Source organism: Theropithecus gelada, chromosome 4 (genome assembly GCF_003255815.1).
Source record: "Theropithecus gelada isolate Dixy chromosome 4, Tgel_1.0, whole genome shotgun sequence".
Lineage (NCBI taxonomy): Eukaryota > Metazoa > Chordata > Mammalia > Primates > Cercopithecidae > Theropithecus > Theropithecus gelada.
In genome coordinates this window covers 19,155,417-19,179,533 of record NC_037671.1, presented here as the reverse complement: position 1 = coordinate 19,179,533, position 24,117 = coordinate 19,155,417, and the positions used below count along the sequence as shown (strand labels likewise).

Genomic DNA, 24,117 nt, shown 5'->3' with positions numbered 1-24,117 from the left:
CAATGGCCCCCAAATATGCTACATTTTTGAACTGGCTCCTTCCACCCACCTTCCCTACCTGGCAAGCTCTGGCTCACCTTCCAAGACTCCTCTCCAATGCAACTGTCCTCCAGGACACCTTCCAACCTGAAGCAGAGCGAGTGGCATCTTCTGCTCTTCCATAGTACCTGATACCTGCTTCGATTGTGGGAACTTACTAGAGTGGAATTATTAGTTTACAGCCTCAACTGCCCTTGGATTCCCGGAGCAGGTAAGAACTACATCTCAGATACCTGTACTATGCAGCCCAGGATTTCTCAACAGCAGCAATATTGATGTTTTGGCTGGAAATTTCAATATTCTTTGCTATGGGGGGTATTATTCTGTGCATTGTAGGAGGTTTAGCAGCATTCGGGCCCTCTACCCACTAAATGCCAGTAGCCACCTACCCGCATTGCGACCCTTGAAGAACATCTCCAGACAGTGCTCAGTGCTTCCTGGGGGCCAATATTGCCCCGATCCAGAACCACTGCCCTAGCCCTAACAGACAGCCTGATATATTCTAGGTATGTAATGTGCACTGCACTTGCTGAATTAGTAAATCAATGCCCAAGTTAAGGAATAAAAGCCCACATGAATCAAACATATAAACACCTTACTGTAGCTTTTACACACGTATCAAAGCAAAGCTGAAATCTTTATTCCAGCAGTCACATCTCTTCATGAACTGGCTGTACTTCTGTCCTCTCTCATATCCTTTGCTCCTCGCCTGTGGACTCTTTTGCATTCTCATGCTTTCCCTTTCCATCAATCCAAATCCTGTACTTACTTCAAGACAAAGAACAACTTACCCACTTTAACAAGTACTCCCCCATTCACTGGCACCCCTTCATATAAGAATACATATATAATACACATATATCTATATATTCATTAGTTTTGGTTTTAGAACTGCTTATCTTTTTGTTTCACATAGATACCTTCTCCTCAACTAGAAGAATCGCTCCTTGATAGAAAAAAGAGCTTACCCCTTTAAGTTTTTCTTGCCCTTAGCACTATGGCAAGCTTTATGAACAACAGATGTTTAGCTTTTGCTTAAAGCGTGTTTTTTCTTTGAGGTGTGTTCAGTCTGTATCATTTGTGTGGTCCTGACATAGTTTTGTTTTGAAGAGGCATAGGGCTAACTCTTTAATATCCTGCAGTTTTTAAATAAATGAATTTCAAGAAGATTCTGCAGATATGAATAAAAGTAATTTGCAATGTTTTGGAATGTCTATGAGAAGGCACTCGATGTGATAAGCAGTGAGAAAGACAAGAATGATTATGTTTTTGTCTTAAATTTGGATTGTGCTTAAATTCCACTTAGGTACCTTTCCCCATCGCTTGGTCAGACGGTATTAAAAATTTCAACTTTCCTAATTTATTCTTGGCTCTCTAAACACACCAACATCCCTGGATCCCTCCTTCTTCAGGCGCACATGCAAATGCAGTGACGTGTGCACGCACTTTTTGTTTTTGAAACTGAGTCTCGCTCTGTTGCCCAGTCTGGAGTGCAGTGGCGAGTTCTCCGCTCACTGCAAGCTCCGCCTCTGGGGTTCACACCATTCTCCTGCCTCAGCCTCCCAAGTTGCCGGGACTACAGGCACCCGCCACCATGCCTGGCTGATTTTTTGTATTTTTTTAGTAGAGACAGGGTTTCACTGTGTTAGCCAGGATGGTCTCGATCTTCTGACCTCATGATCCACCTGCCTCGACCTCCCAAAGTGCTGGGGTTACAGGCGTGAACCACCGCTGCACTTTTTTTAATGCTTGTGTTTGGAAATTTCCCCACACTTCTATTCTACAGGGCATACCTTTTTTCTCACGTTGTTCTTCGAAGAGCTAATGCGTTTACCCATGTATGCTCTCCTGTGGGGCTTCTGATACTTGGTGTTCAATGGCAGAGTTAAGGGGAACCGCCCCCCAGAACTTCCCAGCATTGCATGAGCTCATCTTGTGACAAGATAAATATACAGTAAACATACTGGAATGGGGTAGGATGGGAATAACTCTCTAGTTTCATCACTGATTTTTGAAACCCTTAATAAAAAGACCAAAGAATGCTTTTGTTTAAGTCCTGTAAATTTTACTTTTGGCAGATAAGCCTGTTGAGTCTTCAGTTTCTCCAGTGTTCCAAAGATCCAGGCTCTTCATTTATTCCTCTCTTGTCCCCTTAGCTGAATCTTCGTTCACCCTCGCTTCTCGAACTCCTGGTCTTAAGCAATCCTTTTGTCTCAGCCTCTGAGTAGCTGGGACTACAAGCCTGCACCACTGTAGTACATAGGAGGGGCCCTCTTCTCCTCTATGCCTACCCAGGGCCTCACATTTAAAGCACAAAATCATTGTTCAATTCCCACCTATGAGTGAGAACATTGATTTTGTGTTTTAAACGGGAGGCCCTGGGTAGGCATAGAGGAGAGGAGGGCCTCTCCTATGTACTACAGTGGTGCATGCTTGGAAGGGGAACATCACACACCGGGGCCAGGGCCTGTTGTGGGGTAGGGGGAGGGGAGAGGGATAGCATTAGGAGATATACCTAATGTAAATGACGAGTTCATGGGTGCAGCACACCAACATGGCACATGTATACATATGTAACAAACCTGCACGTTGTGCACATGTACCCTAGAACTTAAAGTATAATAAAAAAGAAAAAAAAACCCCACAAAATCAAAACACTTCTCGTGGCCCTGACTTCTCCTATGGTACCATCTCCTTGACTTACCACTTCTGCATCCTCACCTCACATCTGTACTCAGCTCACTACAATCTGGTAACCTTGTAGTATCCCCTCACTTCTGAACATGCACCTACTCTTTCTTAAGCCCTGACACTTCCTCATACTGCCACATGTTATGGCTTTCTTGGTACTCCCCCTCCTTGACCCTGCAGCAGTCCTAACACAGCTGACCGCCTCTTTGCAGCTGCCTCCTGGCTTAGCTTTCTGCCCCTCATGATCCCTATCCCGTTGCCGGTTCTTTCTCAAATATCTTCATCATCTCACTGTTCACTTTAGATGTGGGTCCTTTAGATGTGGGTCCTTGACACACACTCAGCTTCATTCTTTCCCCCCTTTCACACTCCTATAGATGACTTCTAAGTTGTCATGACTTAAAATATCAATGAAATGTAATGGCCACTACATGTTTCTCTTTATCTTCATCCTCTGGAAGTTCCAACCCAAACTTTCAACTGCCTCCAGGTTTGCCCATCACCAGGCATCTCAAATGTGTGGCCAAACCCTGTTGCAATTTCCTTTCTACGTTCAGGACTTGCTCCCTTTTTGTCTCTCCATTAAAGGCTATCTATTCCAAGCCAGAAACAGGATTTTCGTATGACTTGTCTCTCTCGGTAATGCTGACTATATTTCTAAAGTATTTTGACTCTGTCTCATTTTTTTCATGTTGACAGATGGTCAAAATTGAGTTCTCTGCCACTGTTCTCTTCCTACTCTTGGACCCCTTCTCTGTGCAAGAACCAGATCTGATTGCCACCCCTGTCCCAAAAGTTCCTTGTTCTGAAGGCAGTGGAGAACCATGTCCACGTTAAACCAGGAATTCAAGATTCCCCACCACTGTGACTCTACTTCACATGTTCCTTCAGAGCCCAATTTCTTACCACTTCACTGACATGCAGGGGGTGGGCCAGCCCCAGCAGACTGCGCTTCAACCCTGGCATGGGCTGTGCACTTTCTTTTTCCAACTAGAATGTCAACGCTCTACTCAGTGATCTTTTTTGTGAAGCACCTTTACCCTTGGCTCCTAAGCAGAATGAATCCCTGCCTCTTGTGCCTCCACTGCACTTCCCTTCTAGTTCTATGACACCACCATGTAATATAGTGGTTTTCATGTTAGTCACTGAGCTTAAGGCATCCATATGGTCTAGTGGGGTGAACAATATGTAATCTTATCTATTTGTCGGCCTGTCATCCATCCATCCCTCCATCAACCTGGCTAGCATTTTGAGACTGGTATGCCTGATGCCAATATTCTTGGATTCTGAATATTATCTAACTTCCATGCAGAGATAAAAGTACATGTTACAGGCTAAGTACATGATACAGGCATCCAGAATCATTTATCTCTTGATGACTGTTAAATTTCCAGGGGCTCAATAACTTAGTAGGTTTCAATAAATGTGTTGAATGAACAAATGAGTTAATTCCTAGAAATTAATGGAAGATTGACTTAGGTTTCGGCACAGTAAAAACAAATCCCCCGCCTCTAATTAAACAAAATAAATTTACTTCCTCCAATTGCTACAGATAATGATCACTTATATATATTATGTACAATATTCTGTACTCCAAAATGTGTTTCTGGAAAAACAGATGACCATGCACTGGCAAGCATAGAGCAGTTAGGGCCTAGCAAGAGTAGACCAGCAGTCCTGCGGGAATACGGTCCGAGCTTCTGTAGCCCGAGGCCCTTACTGCTGTGACCTAGGCCACTCCCCTGTCTTGAGCGGGCCACACACCAGCAGCACAAGCACCAGCTGGGTTTTTTAATTGTTAACTTCCAACTTCGCAACTTCCTTCCTTCTCCAATAGCTTCCAGTACTTTTCCTAATTTTTTCTTTTCATCTGCTTATGTACATGACCCCATTTTCTACTACATTACAACCCAACCACCCAAAAACATAAATAAGAGAGTAACTAGGTGAAGTGAGCTCCATTAGAACCAATACCCTAAATATTTTCAAATTTTCTTGAAAAGAAAGAAAAAAGACTATACTCTCAAGGATCATTTCTATAGTTTGTTACTAGAGAAGTTTCTCTGAATTTGTAGAGCACTGAAATTATTAAAAAAAAAAAAAAAAAAATTCCAGGTAGGAGCAAATTAGATACCAACTGTGATGTTACCCCTTGCTTATTTCTTTGAAATGAAATAAAACTGGCTTAAATGACAATAACTATGACAATACACACATCCATGTTTGCTTTAAAGTCTTTATTATCCTGAATATAAAAAGACAGAGTCCTCTAGGATATAACAGAGTTCTTTACGTGGAAACATTATTTTTTTACAAGTGAAAAAATAAATACCTCTTGGAATAAAGGCTTATATGCTAATATGTGCCATAAAAAAGTAGAGTTTTAATATTTGACAAAATGTCTGTGCAAAGAAACAAATGCATACACACATTACTGCTACATTAAGGCAATATGAAAAGTATACTCAGAAATCTCAGTAAAGTGACAGTGTAGGTTTCTAGCTTTACCTCAGCTAGTATTGCACCCGATAAGGTCATCTAGGTCTCCCAACATCCCAGAAAACCTGCTAGCTGACCAGCTTCCAAAATGCCCAAGTGGGAGTGGAAAACATGTTTAAGAATACAGAAGCAAAAAGAACCAAAACCCCTTTGAAACATACAGAGGGGACAACCCAAAGTTAATACTTAAGCAGTTACTTTACAACAAAACCTGCCCCCACCCCCATCCCCAAAGAAAAACAAAACACAGAAAAGGACACAATATCTAAATTATGGTAAGGCTATAAAAGGCTTGACAGTTCAAGCAAAGCAACACCAGTGGGTGAAGCTGGATCGAGTGCTTGGGAGAAGTGATGAGTTAACTACCCTCAGTTGTACACCATGAGGCTCCGTCTCTCACTCAGCAAGCTCTGCTTTCCCTTCCCAAGGAGAGTGCTCTCTGTTTTCAGTCCGAAATGAAATATTCCACCAGCTCAGAAGGCCCAGGGAGTCCTTGACTACTCCACAGTAATCTTATAACAAAATTGGTAGTATTTTATAATCGAAAGGCTTGTGGGGGTAGGGATAGAGGGAGCATAAAGGAATAGGGAGCCACCCACATTGAGTGAGCTGCTTTTTACTAGCCACACTGGTTTAGATCTGACATCGTCAACTTTTTAAAAGTCACAGAATTGATTTGTAAATCTGTTTGCCTTCCAATCATTCTTGATCAAGTTATAAAGACAGAAATGACATTAAAACGACGACTTATGGAAAACTTTCCTATTAAAAATGGTTGGAGCTCCATGACCATACAAAAAGAACGAAATTCTTAAAAGTAATTCTTACAAAATCTGCTGCCAGTAGGAAACTTACCTCGGGATACATTAAGGAGACTTACAACATCATTTCCTAAAAGGTACCCAACTTTTTGGCTATGTTGCCACTTCACTGACATCAAAGACTTTACCTATTCCTTTACTTGATCATAAAAAAAATCAACATCCAAGGAACGTGTCTGTGTCCCAGAGCTCCTCCTGGTCCCCACCACTGCAGTTGTTGATTCTACACATGGATATGTTTTTGCAGTGAGGAGTAGCTGTGTTATTTTTCTTCCTTTTTTTTTTTTTTTTTAACATTGCGTGGCAGATGGGTGTTGGAGTAATTACTTTCTCCACAATCTATCATTGTTATAGTTTATAATAGTGCAGTTCATGGAAACATGGCAAGTCCAATAAAAGCACAACAGATTAGATTACAGTCAGATTGAGAAGACTGGTGTGGGTTGGCAGATAGACGTGCTGGACATGCTCCACATGCGACCTGCAGACGGGACATGACTGGAAAAGAAAAGCCAACAGTCTCTGTTAGCATGCAAGCCTTGGTGGGGTCCTGTGTCTCTGCGTGCACCCCTGGTCTCTAGTGCATTTAATTTTCTAAATCAATTGTGATCACACTGATTTCTAGCTTTCAAATGATAAGAGATCTTTGCTGTCTCACAAGTTTGAAAGTTTATACTTTACAAGGGCTTAAACATAAATATTATGAAATAGTATAAACTGAAGGAAATTAATTATATTTTTAGTCAAACACTAAACAAAGTACATTGAGTAAAGCAATTACTGAAGACGTCTTTCTGTGCAGAATGTGGTCTCTACGTGAGTAGACTATAACACTTCAGGCAGCAATGCAGGAGACCCTTCTTGAAATTGTGTGTCCTTAGCTCAGCTGACTGAGTCAGGCCAACATTTCTGGGCTGATGCCCGCATGGCCAGGGAGGGTGGCTCTGCTCCTAGCTGTAGGTGGCAGCTCCACATTCCTGGCTGACTTCTCAGAAAGTCCGTGCCCATCATCAGCCCTCAGGAGAGACTTACAGATGAGAGTTGGACTGGGTGGGCAGAAAAAGACAAGCCTATGACTGCTTCTGGGGAAAGGACACAGGGGTCGTTTGGTCTTATTAGCTCTGAAATTAGCAGCTTCTGAAGGACTAAGTATTATTTAGGATCAGTTTTACATAAAACCATAGTGACGTTTGGCAAACACAGCTGAGAAATAAAAACAAATTGAAAAAACTTATTATAAGAGGAAATTAAAAATTCTTCTTCATGCAAGAAAGGAAGAAAACTATACGTGAATTCTCTTTTTATTGTTGTTAATATTAAAATTAGTTTGACTTGCTAATAAATAACAGTCAACTCATATGCCCTTGAGGCATTTGCAATCATAAAAGGAAATTAATCACCAATATCACAGAGTTAACAACCCATCCATGGATAATTGAGAAGTATTCTTTCCCAAATATCTTTTTTTTTTTTTTTTTTTGAGATGGAGTCTTGCTCTGTCGCCCAGGCTGGAGTGCAGTGGCCGGATCTTGGCTCACTACAAGCTCCGCCTCCCAAGTTTATGCCATTCTCCTGCCTCAGCCTCTCCAGTAGCTGGGACTACAGGCACCCGCCACCTTGCCCGGCTAGTTTTTTTTTTGTATTTTTTAGTAGAGACGGGGTTTCACCAGGTTAGCCAGGATGGTCTCGATCTCCTGACCTCGTGATCCGCCCGTCTCGGCCTCCCAAAGTGCTGGGATTACAGGCTTGAGCCACCGCGCCCGGCCTCTTTCCCAAATATCTTAAGTAATAAAGACCATCCTCCTAAGTGTCAGAAAAAGGGAGGCAACTTGAAATAGAGGAAGCAGCCCTGGGCCAGGCCTCAGGAGGCCTGGATTCTAGTCCTCAGGTCAGCTGCTAACTAGGTACGTTACCCAGGAATCTGAGCCTCATTTTCAGAACTTGAAAACACTGTATAATTTGGAGTAATTATGTTGTTGAAAATAGTACACTAATCTAAAATGTTTCTAAAGGTCGATACCTTTTAGGTCACCAAGTACAAAGACCGTTTCCGAGTGAAGATGGGCATTTCCCGTCGGTGCATGAGCAAGCCAGTACCTGGCTCCTACTCCCCATTAAGAGGAGGGATAGCTGAGGCTGCAGGCAAAAGTGGGCAGCTGACTCCCCTACCTGTAGCTGGGTGGCGCAGCTCTCACAGCACACAGTATGGCCACAGGGACAGAAGGTGGAGTTGATCTCCTCCTCGCAGCACACCATGCACAGCATGGCTTCCTTCAGCTTGCGCAGCTTCTCCTGCAGCGCCCGGGTCTGCTGGCAGCTGAGGCCCTCACAGCTGCTGCAGTTCATGCTGCTTTCTGAGGACTTCAGAGGCGAGTGTGAAGGGCTCTGGTTGCTTCTTGAAACGAGGTCCACAACGCCAGCATTGTACAGAGCCCTCCTGGCATGGTCATACACCTCCTTTGATGTTCTTTTAATATCAAAGACATATTTCTTGCCAAGGTTAATGTTTTCATTCAGAAACAGAGATGCCAAGTGGCCCTTCAAGTCACGGCTATACTGCATCATGACGGCGCTGGTCACTGTGTCACACCTGCAAGGCAAGATTGAACATCTACTTTAACACCAAAGAGCCCAGCAGCCCCCTTATTAGCTGTTGTCAACAAGAACAAGCAGATGTTTCATATTCTTGTCTGCACGTATGAAAGTAAGTCCTTCCAGTTTTACATCTGGTAGATATCCTCAGTGATTACACCTCTGTTTCCCTAACATCTCCTAACGTTATGGTTTCCATAAAGCAGTAAATACAGAGGGCAGTGAGCACATACCTCCTCCCCAGGACAGATGCTACCGAGTCAAGTTGCTTATGGAAGAAAAAGGGCATCTGCCTTGAAGTCTTGGCTTTTATGTTAGAAATGTCTACAAATATTCCATTCTGTTTCACAAGTTGTATATCTATTTTAACATTAAAAAAGTTTAAAGATGCCTACGACTTAAATTTCTTAACTTTAATTGTCCAAATACCTGAGTCCAATCACAACTTGGCTTCAAAGTACCCTCTGAAATGAGGGGATCAATATTGTTATTAAAACATCCTTTCGTACACAGTGAGGATTCAGGATAGCAGCTCTGCCAGAAAGAAAAGATGACCTGTGCTATCCTTCTCCTGGGCAGTGGAGCAGGCCCACCCACTCAGGGTTACCTTTAGGGTAGTCAAACTTGGCTTTGAACCTGAGTGCTAGACTAAGTAAATATTTATTCTCCCAGTTCCCTCATCTTTAACATTAGGGTAATAATACTTAACCTCTTAGGGTTGTTGTATTGATTAAATAGGCGTAGAAATCTCCTAACACACTTTGTGTCTAGATTAACGGCATAAGAAAATATGGTAGGAGGCAAGCAGAGAATGTGTTTGTGTGGCTCACACACATGCACCTTCTGTGGGTAAAACAAGACTACATTAACAAGGACTCCACTGCTACTGCAGAAACAAAATGTTCAGAATTTCCTAAATTCTGTACTAGACTCATTGACACAACAATCCAAGGAACTGTAGAAACCTGGTTGTCACCTAAAAACCTTAGAGCTGCGGTGCTGAGGTGACCAAGCACATGAGATACGTGCCTGTAGAATGCGTGCGTCTCTGTTATCGCTCTGTAGAGCCCGCTGGCCGCCCTGGTGCTGATCATTTTAAACAAGAGCACAATGCTGTTCCCAGACTCCTTGGTGACCGTCAAATATACATTCTTTCCTGACTGGGTGGCCATCTGCACCACAGGATAAGCTATCCTAAGAGACGGGAAGAGAAAAGAAAGCAGATCTAGAAGGACTGATTCTTCACCATGTGTGTGCCTTTGTGGGATCCCCATTTGCTCATGACCTAGGAGAAAAATCAGACGCTTCCTCTGGGGCTATCACATCACCATGATGCTGCCTCGTCATAAAGATACAGTGAAAAGCAGTTGGGCATATGTGGAGGGAAGTGTAGGAGCAAGTGCTGGGTGTGTACACATGCATGTCTAGAGGTGAAAACAAGTTTTTTATGGCAGTGAATGGGTTATTTGGAAAATGTTAACTCTGCCACATTGTATACCTTGAGTAACATTTAAAATGGTTATTCAGGCCTGAATAAAATTAATATACATACCAAAATGAAATATTTCATTCCTAAGAGCTGACTGTCGAGTAAATCCCTTCCTACTTTCTATTATGTTGAGAGCTACAGATGTATACACATGCTTAGGTCAAAAAAAGTTAAGTCTTGGCTTACCTATTAATTGGGCTAAAGTCATCTTTACAAATTGAGATTCCTTCAGGTCCAACCCCAATGAGCAGTTTCTGCCCTTCGCTATCCCTCACAGAATGCCATTCTATGCCATAGTTTTCCATTGCCGACACAATCTGCAAAACTTGGTATTCAGCTGAAGCCTGGCTGGTCCCCTCTAACTCCTTATGTTTTGCAACAATGCTGGAGGACACCAAGAGGACAGAGAATTAAGTATACAGATATTAACTTTAGAGATAAACCCATGTAGTCTTCACAAGTGAAATATACTAACACTGATGAATCACAACAGCTTAAAACTTATGTATTACTGATGTTTCTTGTATTTAGCGAACTTACTATAAAAAACCTCTAAGACACTGGGATCTCAACTATTAAATACTTGGTAAAAACACTTTGGGGATGCTGAATGGGTAATGAATTGAAGAATTATGGAAAGTCTCTAAAAATATACATAAGTCAAATTTACATATTGGAAAGTCTCATGCATTTGTCCACATATAGTTTATAAGTATAAAGCTGACCCCTGAGGCCCCTGTAGCCAGGGAAGGAGGCAGGCCAACAAACCACAGGAGTCAACCTGGCTTGGAGGCCACCCTCAGTTGAGCCTTCAGATGAGACAAGAGTTCCACCTGCAGCTTGACTACTGTCTCATGAGCCAGAGGACCCAGCCAAGACATGGCCAGGTTTTTGACCTACAGAACTGTGAGACAATTTTTGTTGTTTTGAGCCACTAAGATTTGGGGTAACCTGTTATTCAGGAATAGATAACTAAAATGCCTATGTTAGATCTCCTGGTTTAATTCTTCCTGGGATGAAGAAAACACCAATATACATAATAGATTTTTTTATTTTAGGAGATTTGTACTTAAAGGCAGAGATTCAAAAAATTCTCATTATATAGCATTTCATGTTGTGTTTATATATTTTTCAAATAAAAGGCTAACAAATTAAAAAAAAATACTTGGTTAAATTGGGCAATGGCCCAGTCTTAACCTCATGAATTATGTGTATGTACCACAGATTCATCTTCTTCTGGAAATGCTTATACATTTGATAGCTCTATGAATATAAGCAGTCGCCCTGATGGCAGCCTCACCTGTTCAAGGTGGCAGAGGAGAGCTCCTTGGCACACAGCTCCTCATAGTTATACTTGGCAGTGTTCTGGTTGTAGTCTCCAAACTTGGTCTGGGCCAGGAGGGCACTGAGTTCCACTGCCTGCTCTGGGGAACACAAAAGGTGGCCTGCCAAGAGGGCCTCCTTGATGTGCAAGAAAAAGATATGCCTGCAGAGCAAGGTGAGAGTGAGGTTATGCTTGGGGATAACCTGACATCAATCTCAGCCTACTTAGCAATTTCACAGTCACTTTTCAGGAGAGCAATTTAAAAAGTCACACTGAAAATGCTTAACATTAAAGAACTTAAAAAAAAAAAAACCATCAGTATTAAGACAAAATCAAAGTAAAAACTGAGTTTCTTTGGAATAAAAGTTGTGACTCAAACAAGATAAACTTATTTAATACAAGTTTGGTAACATTAAGGATACAAAACATAAAATAATTACACATACGTTTCTGCATTATAGTGTTTTAAAATAAATTATTTTAATCAGAAAAAATGTATCTTGACATAGATTCTCATAGAATCTTAAGGAACCCTATACATAAACACAAAATTCTCACCTTTATTCAAATGATACCCCTATCTCTAGTCTCAGTGCCAGCTTCTCTCCTAAGAATCACAGGAAAAATGTCCAATCTCCTATAGGCTTCACCACCTGGATATTCTTCACTACCTCAATTTTGGCTCATTCAAAACCAAACTCCATATATTCTTTCCAAAGCCCTTTTTCTCCCAATGGAGACCACAGACTGACTTTGGACTCTGTCCAATTTCACTTGACTTTCTTGTCTCTGAAAACTATTTAAATCCAGTTCTATGCTCCTGTTTGTACCTCCTCAATACTACTTGCAGGAAGAATTTACGCTATTCTCTGAGCTGCTCTCCTCCTCCAGACTCCATGCAGGCAGCCTACCTTCCATGCTGCTTGTTTCTAGTGTAAACTTGTCATTTCTCTGCTCAAAATCCTTCAAGGGATCTGTACGGCTTGCCAAGGGAGCACGTCATTGACGTGGAGCTGAGGAGTCTCCGCCATCTGGCCCCAGCTTTCCAGCCACGTCTCCTGTCATTCCCTGCAGCTGCTATGCCCCAGGAGAGGGAACAGTTCCTCTCTCTGGAAAATCCAGGAAGCATGTTCATGCCATGGTGTCTCTGGTCTTGCTGCTCCCTCTGTCCTGATGGCCATTCTTTCTGTCCCCTTGCTTGGATACCCATTGGTCTGTATCACATGCAAATCCTCTATTCCTCTACTACAGTATTTGACATAACATGTATATTATATATGACTTCTTAAGTGCCTCGAACATCAGAGCGCTCCAAAAATGTACATAAGACTGCATATTATATGTGATTAGTTTACTTTCCAACCTTAGTTTCATCCTGTTTGAGCCTCTCCTAGTTGTATACAATACTATACTCTACATTTACTAAAAGGTATGTCACACTTAAAAACTCCTGCAAAATTCAGATACTCGTCACACTGCCCAAAACTCTGAAGAGCATCTAAACTGCTGTAGACAGATTGGCCTCAGTTATAACATGTGTCCCTGGCCAATGTGAAGTTTTAACCTTCCTTTGATGACTTGTCATAACCTCTCAAACAAGGTTAATATTGCCACAATATTCCTCCCATTAACAAATGAATTATAACTTTGGCCAGGTGCGATGTCCCTAACACTGCTTCTGTTTATAATATATCTGTGTCTGACATTCCAGGTAGAGGAACATGAACGAGTAAGAATCAGCTAAGAGGAGACAGTGAGGCTACAAATCTAAGGAAGTGCTACACTTAGAATCTAAAATGTCTGGCTGACAAGAGCCATTAATCTTATTTTCACTAAGAAGTGTTTAAATTCAATGTTTTGTGCATTCTGTAATGACAAAGAAATATTTAAAATGATGAAACTCTGCCAAATACTACAGTTTTTTTCTTTTTTCAAAGTCCCTGTAAAGAAATCATAGTAAGAATGTGTAATAGCCTGAAAGAAGATAAACATGCTTTTTATTAACCCAAACATCTGCTAATCTTTAAAGTATTTCTGACATACTGCTAAACTGAGAAGGGAGCCCCCACTGGGGCAAAGGAATCACCACAAAAATAACTTGCTGTAAAATAGCTCTCTGAGGACTGAGATCTAGCATTCTCAGCAAGCCATGGTTTACCACACTGTTGCAGGCTTCAAAAGGCTTCTTAGATGACCATTTGATAAACGTCATCTTGGTGAATGTACCCATCTCTGTATTCAACTGGGGTGGAGGCGTGCTGTTAGGAAACTAAAATCTGCATCTATGCTTATGTTAAAGAAGAAATTATGCTCTGAAAGATTTGAAGAATATTGCCACAAACTAAGTCTTCTTAGTTTAATTACTGCTTATGTAAAAGTGGCGTCTTTTTTTTTTTTTTTTTGAGATGGTGTCTTGCTCTGTCACCCAGGCTGGAGTGCAGTGGCATGATCTCGGCTCACTGCAACCTCCACTTCCCGGGTTCAAGCGATTCTCCTGCCTCAGCCTTCTGAGTAGCTGGGACTACAGGTACCCACCACCATGCCCGTCTAATTTTTGTATTTTTAGTAGAGACAGGGTTTCACCGTGTTAGCCAGGATGGTTTCAATCTCCTGACCTTGTGATCTTCCTGCCTCGGCCTCCCAAAGTGCTGGGATTACAGGCAAAAGTGACTTTTAACTTATTTTTCAAGTCTAAAGTTAGAGACTAGCTCCTGCTTTACTAAATAGTAAGAAGAGTTTTGAATCAATTCCACATCTTTTTGCAACCTGTCCATGTCTACACTTCTGGAGAGACAGTGGCCAAAATCAAAGGCAAAGAAGCAGTAACAGAATGTAAACAGGTGACAGGCAGCCTGAGAGCACCATTGATCCTTCTCAGCATATGGGCCAGAATTTAAGAAAAGGTCTAGCAAGGGGGATGATTGACCTTTTGGACATACTCCACATTCTAGCCTGGACTGCAGAGGATGCCTGATAAGCATGAAAGATCCTTCTCCTTACTGTCAATGTCAGCTTTCTGATAGGCCCTTCCTGCATTTTGCAGTTTCATGGCTATAAAGCAACCTTTTCATTTCCAGTCAATAAATATTTGTCTTGCATTGCCTCTGTGCCCAGCCCTAAGCTGGGGTTATAGGGTAAACATGTCTGAGAGTTCCTTTTTAGATGGACGTACAGCCTTTTAGAATGAAGAGACATATCCCATCAAAATAACTCCAGCCACAATCTAGCTTTTGGGTGACAAGTTTATGTTCTCCAGGAGAACAGTACGACGGAGTACTAGTAGCAAAGGTCAGCACTCTAACAGGCTCTTTCCAAGACAGAGGATAACAGAGCTCAGAGATAACGTTTCTAACAAGAACTTCAATGATGGCTCAATATTTATGGGTGGTTTTGAATCAAGTATTTTCTCTTAGTATTTTCCTCTCAAACCATCTGGATTGTAACTATCTGGGCTCCTGGGTTTTGCCCCCTCCTTTTTTTTTTTTTTTTTTTTTTGTAAAGTAGGCGAAAGGTTACCAATCATATCAAAACAAGCAGAGGTGGTCAAAGAAGTTGTGCCTGCAGTGAATGCTCTTGCACTAAAGATCAAAAGTAGATGACATATTCAATTCAATATAGGCTACATCCTAGAATCACAAACAGAAAGAAAGCCTTTGGAAAAAACTGTTTTCTTTGTCTTAAGCAAATGTCCATGAATATGTCCTCTGAGCACAAATTAAGCTCGAACTGCACCTTTTAAACATTCTTCGGGTTATACCTTCTAATTCATGACTCTTCTCTAAGTTTTACCCAGTTACTGAGAAAACTGACATTTTGGGGCCCCAGGCATAAGATTCTGGCTAACTCATGTCCTGGCATCATGGGCACAAATGAATTAACGTTTACTGAGCATTATGGACGATTTTTTTTTTAATGGAGTGAATGTGAGGATATGCCAAATTTTAATTTTAAAAACGAATCACATATTCTTACTGTATTTTTCTTTCAAAGTACTTCAAATTTTCTGTCTTTTAAAAATTAATTCCTTCTTACAGTGCTAAGGAATGAAGTTAGATCATTTACCTTTTAAGAGTTGTAATCAGAGAACTTTCCTCTAAACACTGGCTTGTCTCATAAAGCAATTATCGAGGAATCAAAGCAGAGCTTCCTGCAAACCAATTGGAAGCTATTGATCTGCGCATCACAGAGGGTTCCTCTCGGTTACTGCCCTCCAGTTGCCTCACCAATGACACCATTTTGAAGAGCTTTTAATGACAAATGTAAAATAACTATATCCAGATTCATTATTAAACTCAAAATTTAAGAACTAACCTACATCTTTAAAACAGCTAAGTAGCTATTTTTTTTTCAAACTCTCAATTACCAATAATTGAACTGTATTTCTCCTGGAAAGCCACGGCTGACTCCAGCCATAGGGAGTAATGGCTGGTTCTGCTCTCCCCTTGTCAGAAGCCACTGTGATCACCAGTCAGCCCACCTCAGTCCAGTGAGTCACCTAACCACAGTTTATTTTAAACCAAACTTTGACTGCCAAGTTATATTTAAAAACTCTCAAATCACAACAGAATTGCTATGAGAGTTTTCTGTTTTGTATCTTTCATTTCAGTAAAACACAAGTCAGTTCAAGATGGATCATGGGCCTAAATGTAAAAGCTAAAATCGTAACGCTTTAAAAACTAAACGTAAGAGTATCTTCATGACTTCCAGGTAGCAAAGGTTTCTCAGGACACAGCAAAAATCACAAAAGAAGAAAGTGGATCAATTAGGCTTCACCAGAATTAAAAACTTCTACTCATAAAAGGCACCAGAAAAACAGGTAAGCCACAGGAGGAAATACATTTACAAAACATGTATCTGACAAAGGACTGGTATCTAGGGTACATGAAGAATTTGTACAACTCAAAAAAAAAAAAAAAGGCAAACAACAAAAATGAGTAAATGACTTGGATACTTTGAAAAAGATATATGAAAGGCCAATAAAAACATGAACCAGTGTTTAATATTAATTGTCAGAGAAATGCAAATTAAAACCACAACACTCTACCACTACACACCCACCAGAAAGCTGGCAGGTATGTGGAGGAACTCGACTCTTACATTCTTGCTGGGAGTACAGAATAGCACAATTGCCAAATAGCTTTGGGAAAAGGTCTGGCAGTTATAAAATGAAATGATTACTTACTCCATGACCCAGCTATTCTACTCTTAGGTATTTATTTATTCAAGAGAAATGAAAATATGTGTCTACAAAAAAAAAAAAAGGTACATACTAGAATGTTTATGGCAGCTTTATTCATACTAGCTGGAAAACAGGTGTTCATTATTAGGAGTATAGATAAACAAACACTAGAGTCATTCAATGGAATACTATCCAGCAATATAAAAGAACCAACCACTGATACGTACGACAATGTGGATGGATCTCGAAAAATCTGTGATGAACAAAAGAAGCCAGACATCCAAGAGTGCATACCACAAGATTCCATATAGATAAAGCTGCACAGGCATAGCTCATCTCTGATAGATGAACACATGACAGAGGTGTGACAGGCGGCGGATGGGGGTGGGGCAGAAGGGGAGGGGTTGACTGCAGAAGGGCTTGAGGGAACTTTCTGGAGTGAGGATAATGTTTTAAATTTTGATAGCAGTTTTATTTAAACAAGCACAGCCGTTTGTCAAAAATCATTAAATGGTGCAATTAGGATTTACATAAATTTTACATCAAAAGAAAAAACTGCAAACATTGAGTTCTAGTTAATGTTATGCATGCTGAAGTATTTAGGGTGAAACATACTTATATACAACTTATTTTGAAATGCATCTAAAAAGTAAGACAGATTGATGGGTGGGTAGAGGACTGATAAATGGATGAATATGTAATACATACTAAAGTAGATATATAGTATATATACACTATATAGAATATATAGTGTACATATAGTGTACATATATAGTGTGTGTGTGTGCACATATATAGTGTGTATATATATAGGTGTTTCCTGTAAAAAATCTCCAATTTTCCTGTATGTTTGAAAATTTTCATAAGAACTTAAGAAAGTAATACTAGTAAAAATCCCTTAGGGTCAAGGATTCAAATAACTAGCCATATCTAACATGAACCACCACATCTATCTACTTCCTGGAGGGCGTGCCACTGAGAAACTTGTCACAGCCAAATAATTACCAAGTTAGGCCTCTATGTAGGCTTAAGGAGATCCTTTTCAAAGCTGAAAGTACAAAACGAGAATCACTGATGAAAGTGTTCCTGCTCTAAAGCAGTTAAAAGATGTGGAGGGCAGCAGCTGGGAAAATTTCCAACTTCAAAAGTGATCACAACCCACACCAGAAGAACACTTCTAATTGAAAGCAGAAAATCTGCACTTCTAAAAAATGTGCTTATTCACTCACAGTAGATACCCATCCTAGGCAAACACCAATCTAGGCAGTCCTGAAATCCAAAAGTGTTAACTACAATCTCTTTCTCAACAATCTAGATTAGCCAGGAATGCCTTTTGGTACATTTATTCCATGAGGCCGGGAAGGTTCAGGAATTTTCAGACCTCATCATCTTTTTACATCCTGAGTTACTTGCTAGGTCCTGCTGCTGGTATAGAAGAGGGCTGGGAACAGGCCACAGTGGGACACCATTCAGAGGAAACACACCCAGTGTCCCTACAGCTGCTCTACACTGGTCACCCTGAGTCTGACCCTAGGTGCCTTCTAAATGCTCAGATTTAATTTTAAATGACATTTTAAAAACCTTCTTTGAATATTTCATACAAATATATAAGTACCAGAAAGTCAAAAAGGGCCTAAAGGTACCCAGACAGGTGTTCCTTGGCTGAAATAAACACATATAATAACACAAACATCCTATAGCCTTAACAAAAGAAAAAATTAAATCAGAAATTCAAAATTTGATTAAATACTTTCTTTGGAAATAACCACATGGCTGCTTTTACTGTTTTTACTTTCCAGGGCCTATTTTGTGTTTGGGCATGCAATCTTTCCTAGATTTCCACATCTAAAAATGATTTTTGTTGGAAGACGGAAATACCTAGTTAATATGTACTTAGGACTATAAATGGGTTGCAGTTAAAGTGATGCTATAACTTGAAAACTATCTGACCTTCATAGACGGCCCAGATAAGTGGTAGTTTCTTTTAGGAAAGAACTAATAGCCACAATAAACACATGGTCCAGGATGGGGTAGAGGGGGTGAAAGAAAGGAAGCAAAAGAATGTGAGGAAGCTCTAAGTTAAGTTCAAGTAGAAAATAATCACTATAAAACATTTTTTAAATGGTGAGGTTTCTTTGAGATACTCTCAACTTTTCAGTTTATCGAAGCAAAGTGAAAAACATCTCAACATCTGTTAGGAAAACGTGCATCAGTTAACTCCATTTTTGTTTACTTCCAAGTTCTTAATTCGATGATTCAACAAATATGCAACAGGCACTTACTATTAGATTCTGGGAATACAACGTTGATCAGCTTTCTGTTTAATGGAGTTTAGGTTATTAGAGTGACTGATAATAAACAAATTGCCACCTAAGTATATGTAGTATTATAAGCTCATTAAATGCCGTAAAGGAAAGATACATGATGTCCTGGGGGAGTTTAGTCTCCCAAGCAAGGCTAGAGAAGGCTTTCCCAAGGGCTGAGGATGGAGCTGAGGTCAGAATAGGACAGATTTAACAAGGGACGAGTCAGAGTCAAACTCATCACTGCTGGCATCATTGAAATCTGGATGAAATTTAACATCCAGGATTATAGCATTTCTGTGAACATTTAGTTTGGGACTCACAGAGCTCTTGGACTGGGGTTGTTTTCTGGAAAAGAGAATCCATGTGTTGGTGAGCCTTACCTAAGCAAAACGTCTCCTAGCAAAGACTTCAGAGCTCTGCTAAAACGTGGCTAAGTCAGGAAAAAAACACAGATTTTTATTGGCAGTGGATGGTATAATTACCATTGTGAAGATGAAGCATATACTTCTCTAATCTCTGGTTTTGAAAATGTTGACAAAATCCAGTCAGAATTGCAGTAAACTCAAAGCCTTTGAAGGGCAAGAATTTCCAAGATGATTATTATTTCAGATCTACTTCCAGAATACATTAATTTGTTTCACTATTCATTTTATTCCATGGCATCACAAACATCTGCTGAAAATGCCTGCTGTCTCCATCGCTGAAATATGCCAGCTGAAAAGTAAGACTCTCCTTTTACATTTGAGGTTCATATTCAAGAGCAAAGCATAATCTAGATAGAAGAATCAAATCTAAAATTAGGCCAAATCAGAACTCTACCTACCAATCTGAGCAAACAAACACTTGATGTGCTTTTTCTGTTTTCGGAGACACATATTTAGGAAAATATTAAGGAAAATAATATAAAGAGGACACGAAAGCAATGAAAAAAGTTATTGCTAAGAGAAATTTAGAAACCATCTCTTCAGGGGCTTTCAAGTAGGATGCAGAGCTGGGCCCATGGCAGTCTGGATGGCTGGTAGTTGGTGGCAGAGCTGAAACTACAATACAGGGCTTCTGCCTGGTTCCCTGGTGCTGTCCTTTGACAAACAGGCCTTCCTGCCCATCATTCTCACAAGGGCCTCCCTAATCTGATATGAACTAATATGTTAACTGCCCTCCCCAACTTGGCTACCTTGATTGTCGCCAGAGGACAACTCTGCCAGGATATTTCAGCACCATTTAATAAACTGTCTAGACACTTTCAGTGTACTATACTACATGCACTCTCATGATTTAGAAAAGAGTAAAAAAATCACCTCTCATAACTGGATTGTCAAAGCTAAATTTACTCACTACATAAACAGACCTATTGTATATTCATGGCATTTTATGTAAGTATTTTACAACAAATAAACATCAAAGAAGTTTATGAACCAGCTTCATTTGCTAGCATTTGTAAATATAAGTATTTTTGTTCTATAGTTTCATGCATGCAAAAACAATGCTAATTGTAAACTGGATCCAGTACAGCTTCTGATGTCCTAATTAAGAGGTATAAATGCTAATTACAAATCACTTTATCTAGTTACTAAAACTTAAGTGTCAGTTATGTATTTCAGCCAACCCCACAAAACCAAGTAAAATTCACCAATATATTAAAAGCAAGCTAAAAGTTAAGGCCACACTAACTTTTCAATGCAATTTCAAAAAGGAATTAAAATCAATTAAAATTACCTAGTTGAACTAGGTATGTACATTCTTTGAGTACTATTATGAATCTCAAGAGTCCAAGTCCATTGAATCAATAAAGGAGAAACCAAGACAGGAAATTTGATTTGAGTTATAATTCATAAAATGTCCCTATTTCTTACATGAATAAAATTGATTTGATAATAGTTACTAATCCAATTACAGGAAAGCACAGGTAGAGACCATCTACTAGTCAATTATAAAGTCTGAATACATTCATAAAACAAATGTATTATGCTATTATCACTGCAGCCATTGTTTAAATGCAGTTATTTGGTACTCCACGCTTCTGAAGATTTAAAAAATAAATTTGTGCCATCAAAACTGGGTTGCATGTAGAGATCTTGAAATAATTACAAAATCATAATAGGACTACACAATGAAAATTCCAGTATGTTGTGTTATATCTTGTATTCGACTGCAAGTTATGACAGTGAAGCACAAAGCTTTCACAAATCAGCTTTAAATAATAATTTTTAAAAGCCTATTCTGATTAATACAGACAGCTAAAACATCCTGAAGCATGCAATCACTTGAATATTTTGCAAGATATTTTCAGGAGTACCAAGAATTCAATATACCATCTTCATTCAGAAACAAAATTAAACATCTGCCTCAACCTTTAAAGCTCGATTACAAGGCAAAGTGGAGATTTCAAATTCAAATGAATAGTTTTTCAAAATGAGTTTTTATCAGTCCTTGGGTAAAACAAACAAGCAAATATCATGTAAAAAACTGTTAAAGGATAACGCTCCTTCATCATTACTTAAAATTTTTAGAATCACATTTTTCACATGCATGGCATATTTCTCAGCCAAAGAATTATGAAAAGCATTAGAACTTAGATCCAAAGTTTGCTATGTCTTTAAAGTAGCTGCTTTCCTTTTTAATATTTTATATGCCACTGTAAGATTGAAGTCTCCTGCCTTTCAATAAATATTAAATATCAATTTCCTAGTTTGGCTCGTTCTTGAGAAAAGTATTAGAGTGAGTCGAGCGGAGAACATACTTTGTTTGAAAAATGAGACCACATGCTTCAGTTGTCTACCACTGCTGGTGGTGTTTTACAACATAGAGAGATAAATTCAATCTAAACTCACCAATCCTGTGTAACGTATCTGTGGGTTGGAATTCAGTTACAGCAGCCTCAGAAGAGTTCATGAAATTACATTTTCAAGAAACTTAAAAACTTTAAAAATTCTGCATGAAGTCAAACAGAACTCTTGGCTGCACACTGTAATCTGACACTAGGCTGAAGAAACTGACCAAGTTTAAGTAACCCAAGAGGAACTGTTTCCTGCTTTCTGTTAGAACAGTCTGCAATGACCTATAGTAACACTGCTGAGGCAGAGGTTACTATCGGGCATTAGATGCTGCTATCAGGAAGTCAGTCAGTCGGGTCAGGTGGTTTTTCTTTATTTTTTTTTCTGGGGTAGCACTTATCTGAAGTGTTCGTAAGAATTCAACTCTGCTCACCCATCAAGTTTGTAAAGACAAGAAAAACTAAAAAATGAATTGGAAAATGCACTCGGATCAAGTAGGTAGCTCCCTCTTCACCTCAACAAAAGGACTGGCATGGAAAACGTCAGTTAAGATGGAACTCCGCATCAAAACAAACTTGCCTGTGAGTATCTCTGGGAAGGTCAGCGGCCCTTCTAAAGGGAACCAAAGGTCTATTTGACAGTGGTTTATTTTAGCTCACTTTACCTAGTCTGCTCCTGTAAGATGAGATGAGGCTCCACGAAGAACTTGACTCTCAGTTTAAGCCTGTAAGGGGCTAGCCCATCCATCTGCTGGGAGATCCGGTTCCTCAGGTTTAGCCATAAACTTTCACCTTTGCTACCCGTAAACTGCAGTCCAAAATAATCAACTTCTATGATTCCTAGTCGCCTGCACACCTAAAACAAAAAGGAATGCAGCCTGGATAAGCAAATGGTACATGTCAAAGCAAACCCAACGACTCCCGGAGGCCGACTGCTGGTACTTTTTACAAAGTTCAGTAGTGTTCCAATTCCTGATCTAAACTGGAAAAACAAAGTTCTACGGCTCCAACGACACCAAACTACGACCTATAGTATGGAGACTCATAATTCCTTTTAACATCTAGGGCATGACCAATTGCAATAGAGAAAAAAAGAGTCCTCAAAAGTAGCCTTCCAAAAGATGAGGAGGGAAAACTACAGGGTATTTTCCGTCTCATTCCAATGACCGGAATTCCCTCCACCAGCATACTCTGCACAGCTGATTTTTGGCGACTTATTATCTGGGCAATTTTAACCATCTGGACTCCAAAAATCAAACACATTGAGGCAACACGCCACAAGTGTCAGCTAAGCTTCACAAGCGGTTTCCCAAACATCTCAGAGCTAGAGGGGTTGAGGGTATAGCGTTTTCCTGGGATCACATTTGCTGTCTGCCATACCACCTATGCGCTATTTGGCACCGATCTCCCTCATTCTTAAGGAACCACATGCTTAAAAACAACCGAGCAGTAGATGACCCAAACCTATTCCTCCCGTCCCCCGCAAACCCGGAGATGCAGGTGAACGGTGCATTTGAGAGCAGCAGCCTGAGAAGCAGCGTGAGACAAGGGCCCGGCTTATCTGCCAAGAACCCCTGGGGCCCGAGACTGCTTCGAGTCACTCCATTCCATCCTGGCACGCGGGTGGCACTGCCAGGCGCCGCGGGGACCCGACAGGCGGTATCACGCACATACCTGCGGCAGGTGTGCGGAGCCGCCTTCTTCCGGGAAAGTGCTGGACTGGGGGGATGATGGGGGGCTGGGGGGGTGGATCCCGGCTGCGGGCTGCGCCAGGCCCTCAGCGCTGGGGACCCCCGCTGCACGCTTTCTCCGCGCACCCCACGCACGCCAGGAGGAGACCGCGCGCCCCACGCCCGTGGAGAGGAGGGGACGCGCTCCTCCCCGGCTGCAGCCGCAGTGCCTCCCGGCCCCTAGTAGGCGGCGCGCCAGGGTGCCAGGCTTCGCTGCGAGGCCCCTCGGTCTCGCAGGACCCTCCGGGGCCCCCTCTTGCCCCTCGCCCTCACCTGGTTGAGGCAGTCCTCGCCGTTGGCTTTCGCCTCCACCTCCACCTCCATCAGCACCGCGTCCGGCCTCGTCACATAACACAGCATGGCTGGGGCTGCCGCTGCCGCCACAGCCGCCTTCTCTTTGGTGTGCGCGGGGCTGCCGCCTTGTCACGGCTGGGACCCAGCCCCGGACTCGGAGAGGGTTGGCCCTCGAAGGCTGCAGCTCTGCGGACCCTTGTCCCGCGCCCCGCGGCCGCCACTCGCGTCCCCGCCACCCCCTCACCCGCTGCCCGCCAGCTCCCCCTGTCCTCCGCGGTGGCGCCGCACTCCAGCAGCTCAACTGCCTGCGCCGCGACAGGGACTCCTCTGATATAGCGGCCCCGCCCCCTTCAGCTCGGGTCCCCGCCAATCACGGTCTC

The 24,117-nt window shown here is 41.3% G+C and overlaps 1 protein-coding gene and 1 pseudogene across 1 annotated transcript; one reads left to right on the top strand and one right to left on the bottom strand.

The window, feature by feature from the left end:
* Nucleotides 1-4,741: 4,741 nt before the first annotated feature.
* On the top strand, nt 4,742-4,822 carry LOC112624052 (annotated as a pseudogene).
* Nucleotides 4,823-4,952: 130 nt separating this feature from the next.
* On the bottom strand, nt 4,953-24,080 carry MYLIP (myosin regulatory light chain interacting protein). Its single transcript, XM_025383634.1, has 7 exons — nt 23,717-24,080; nt 22,379-22,569; nt 11,432-11,617; nt 10,318-10,515; nt 9,672-9,836; nt 8,220-8,640; nt 4,953-6,548 (listed from the first exon to the last, which is right to left on the bottom strand). Exons 1-7 carry the CDS (start codon nt 23,801-23,803, stop codon nt 6,459-6,461), a joined length of 1,338 nt encoding a protein of 445 aa, XP_025239419.1. The 5' UTR covers nt 23,804-24,080; the 3' UTR covers nt 4,953-6,458.
* Nucleotides 24,081-24,117: the final 37 nt, after the last annotated feature.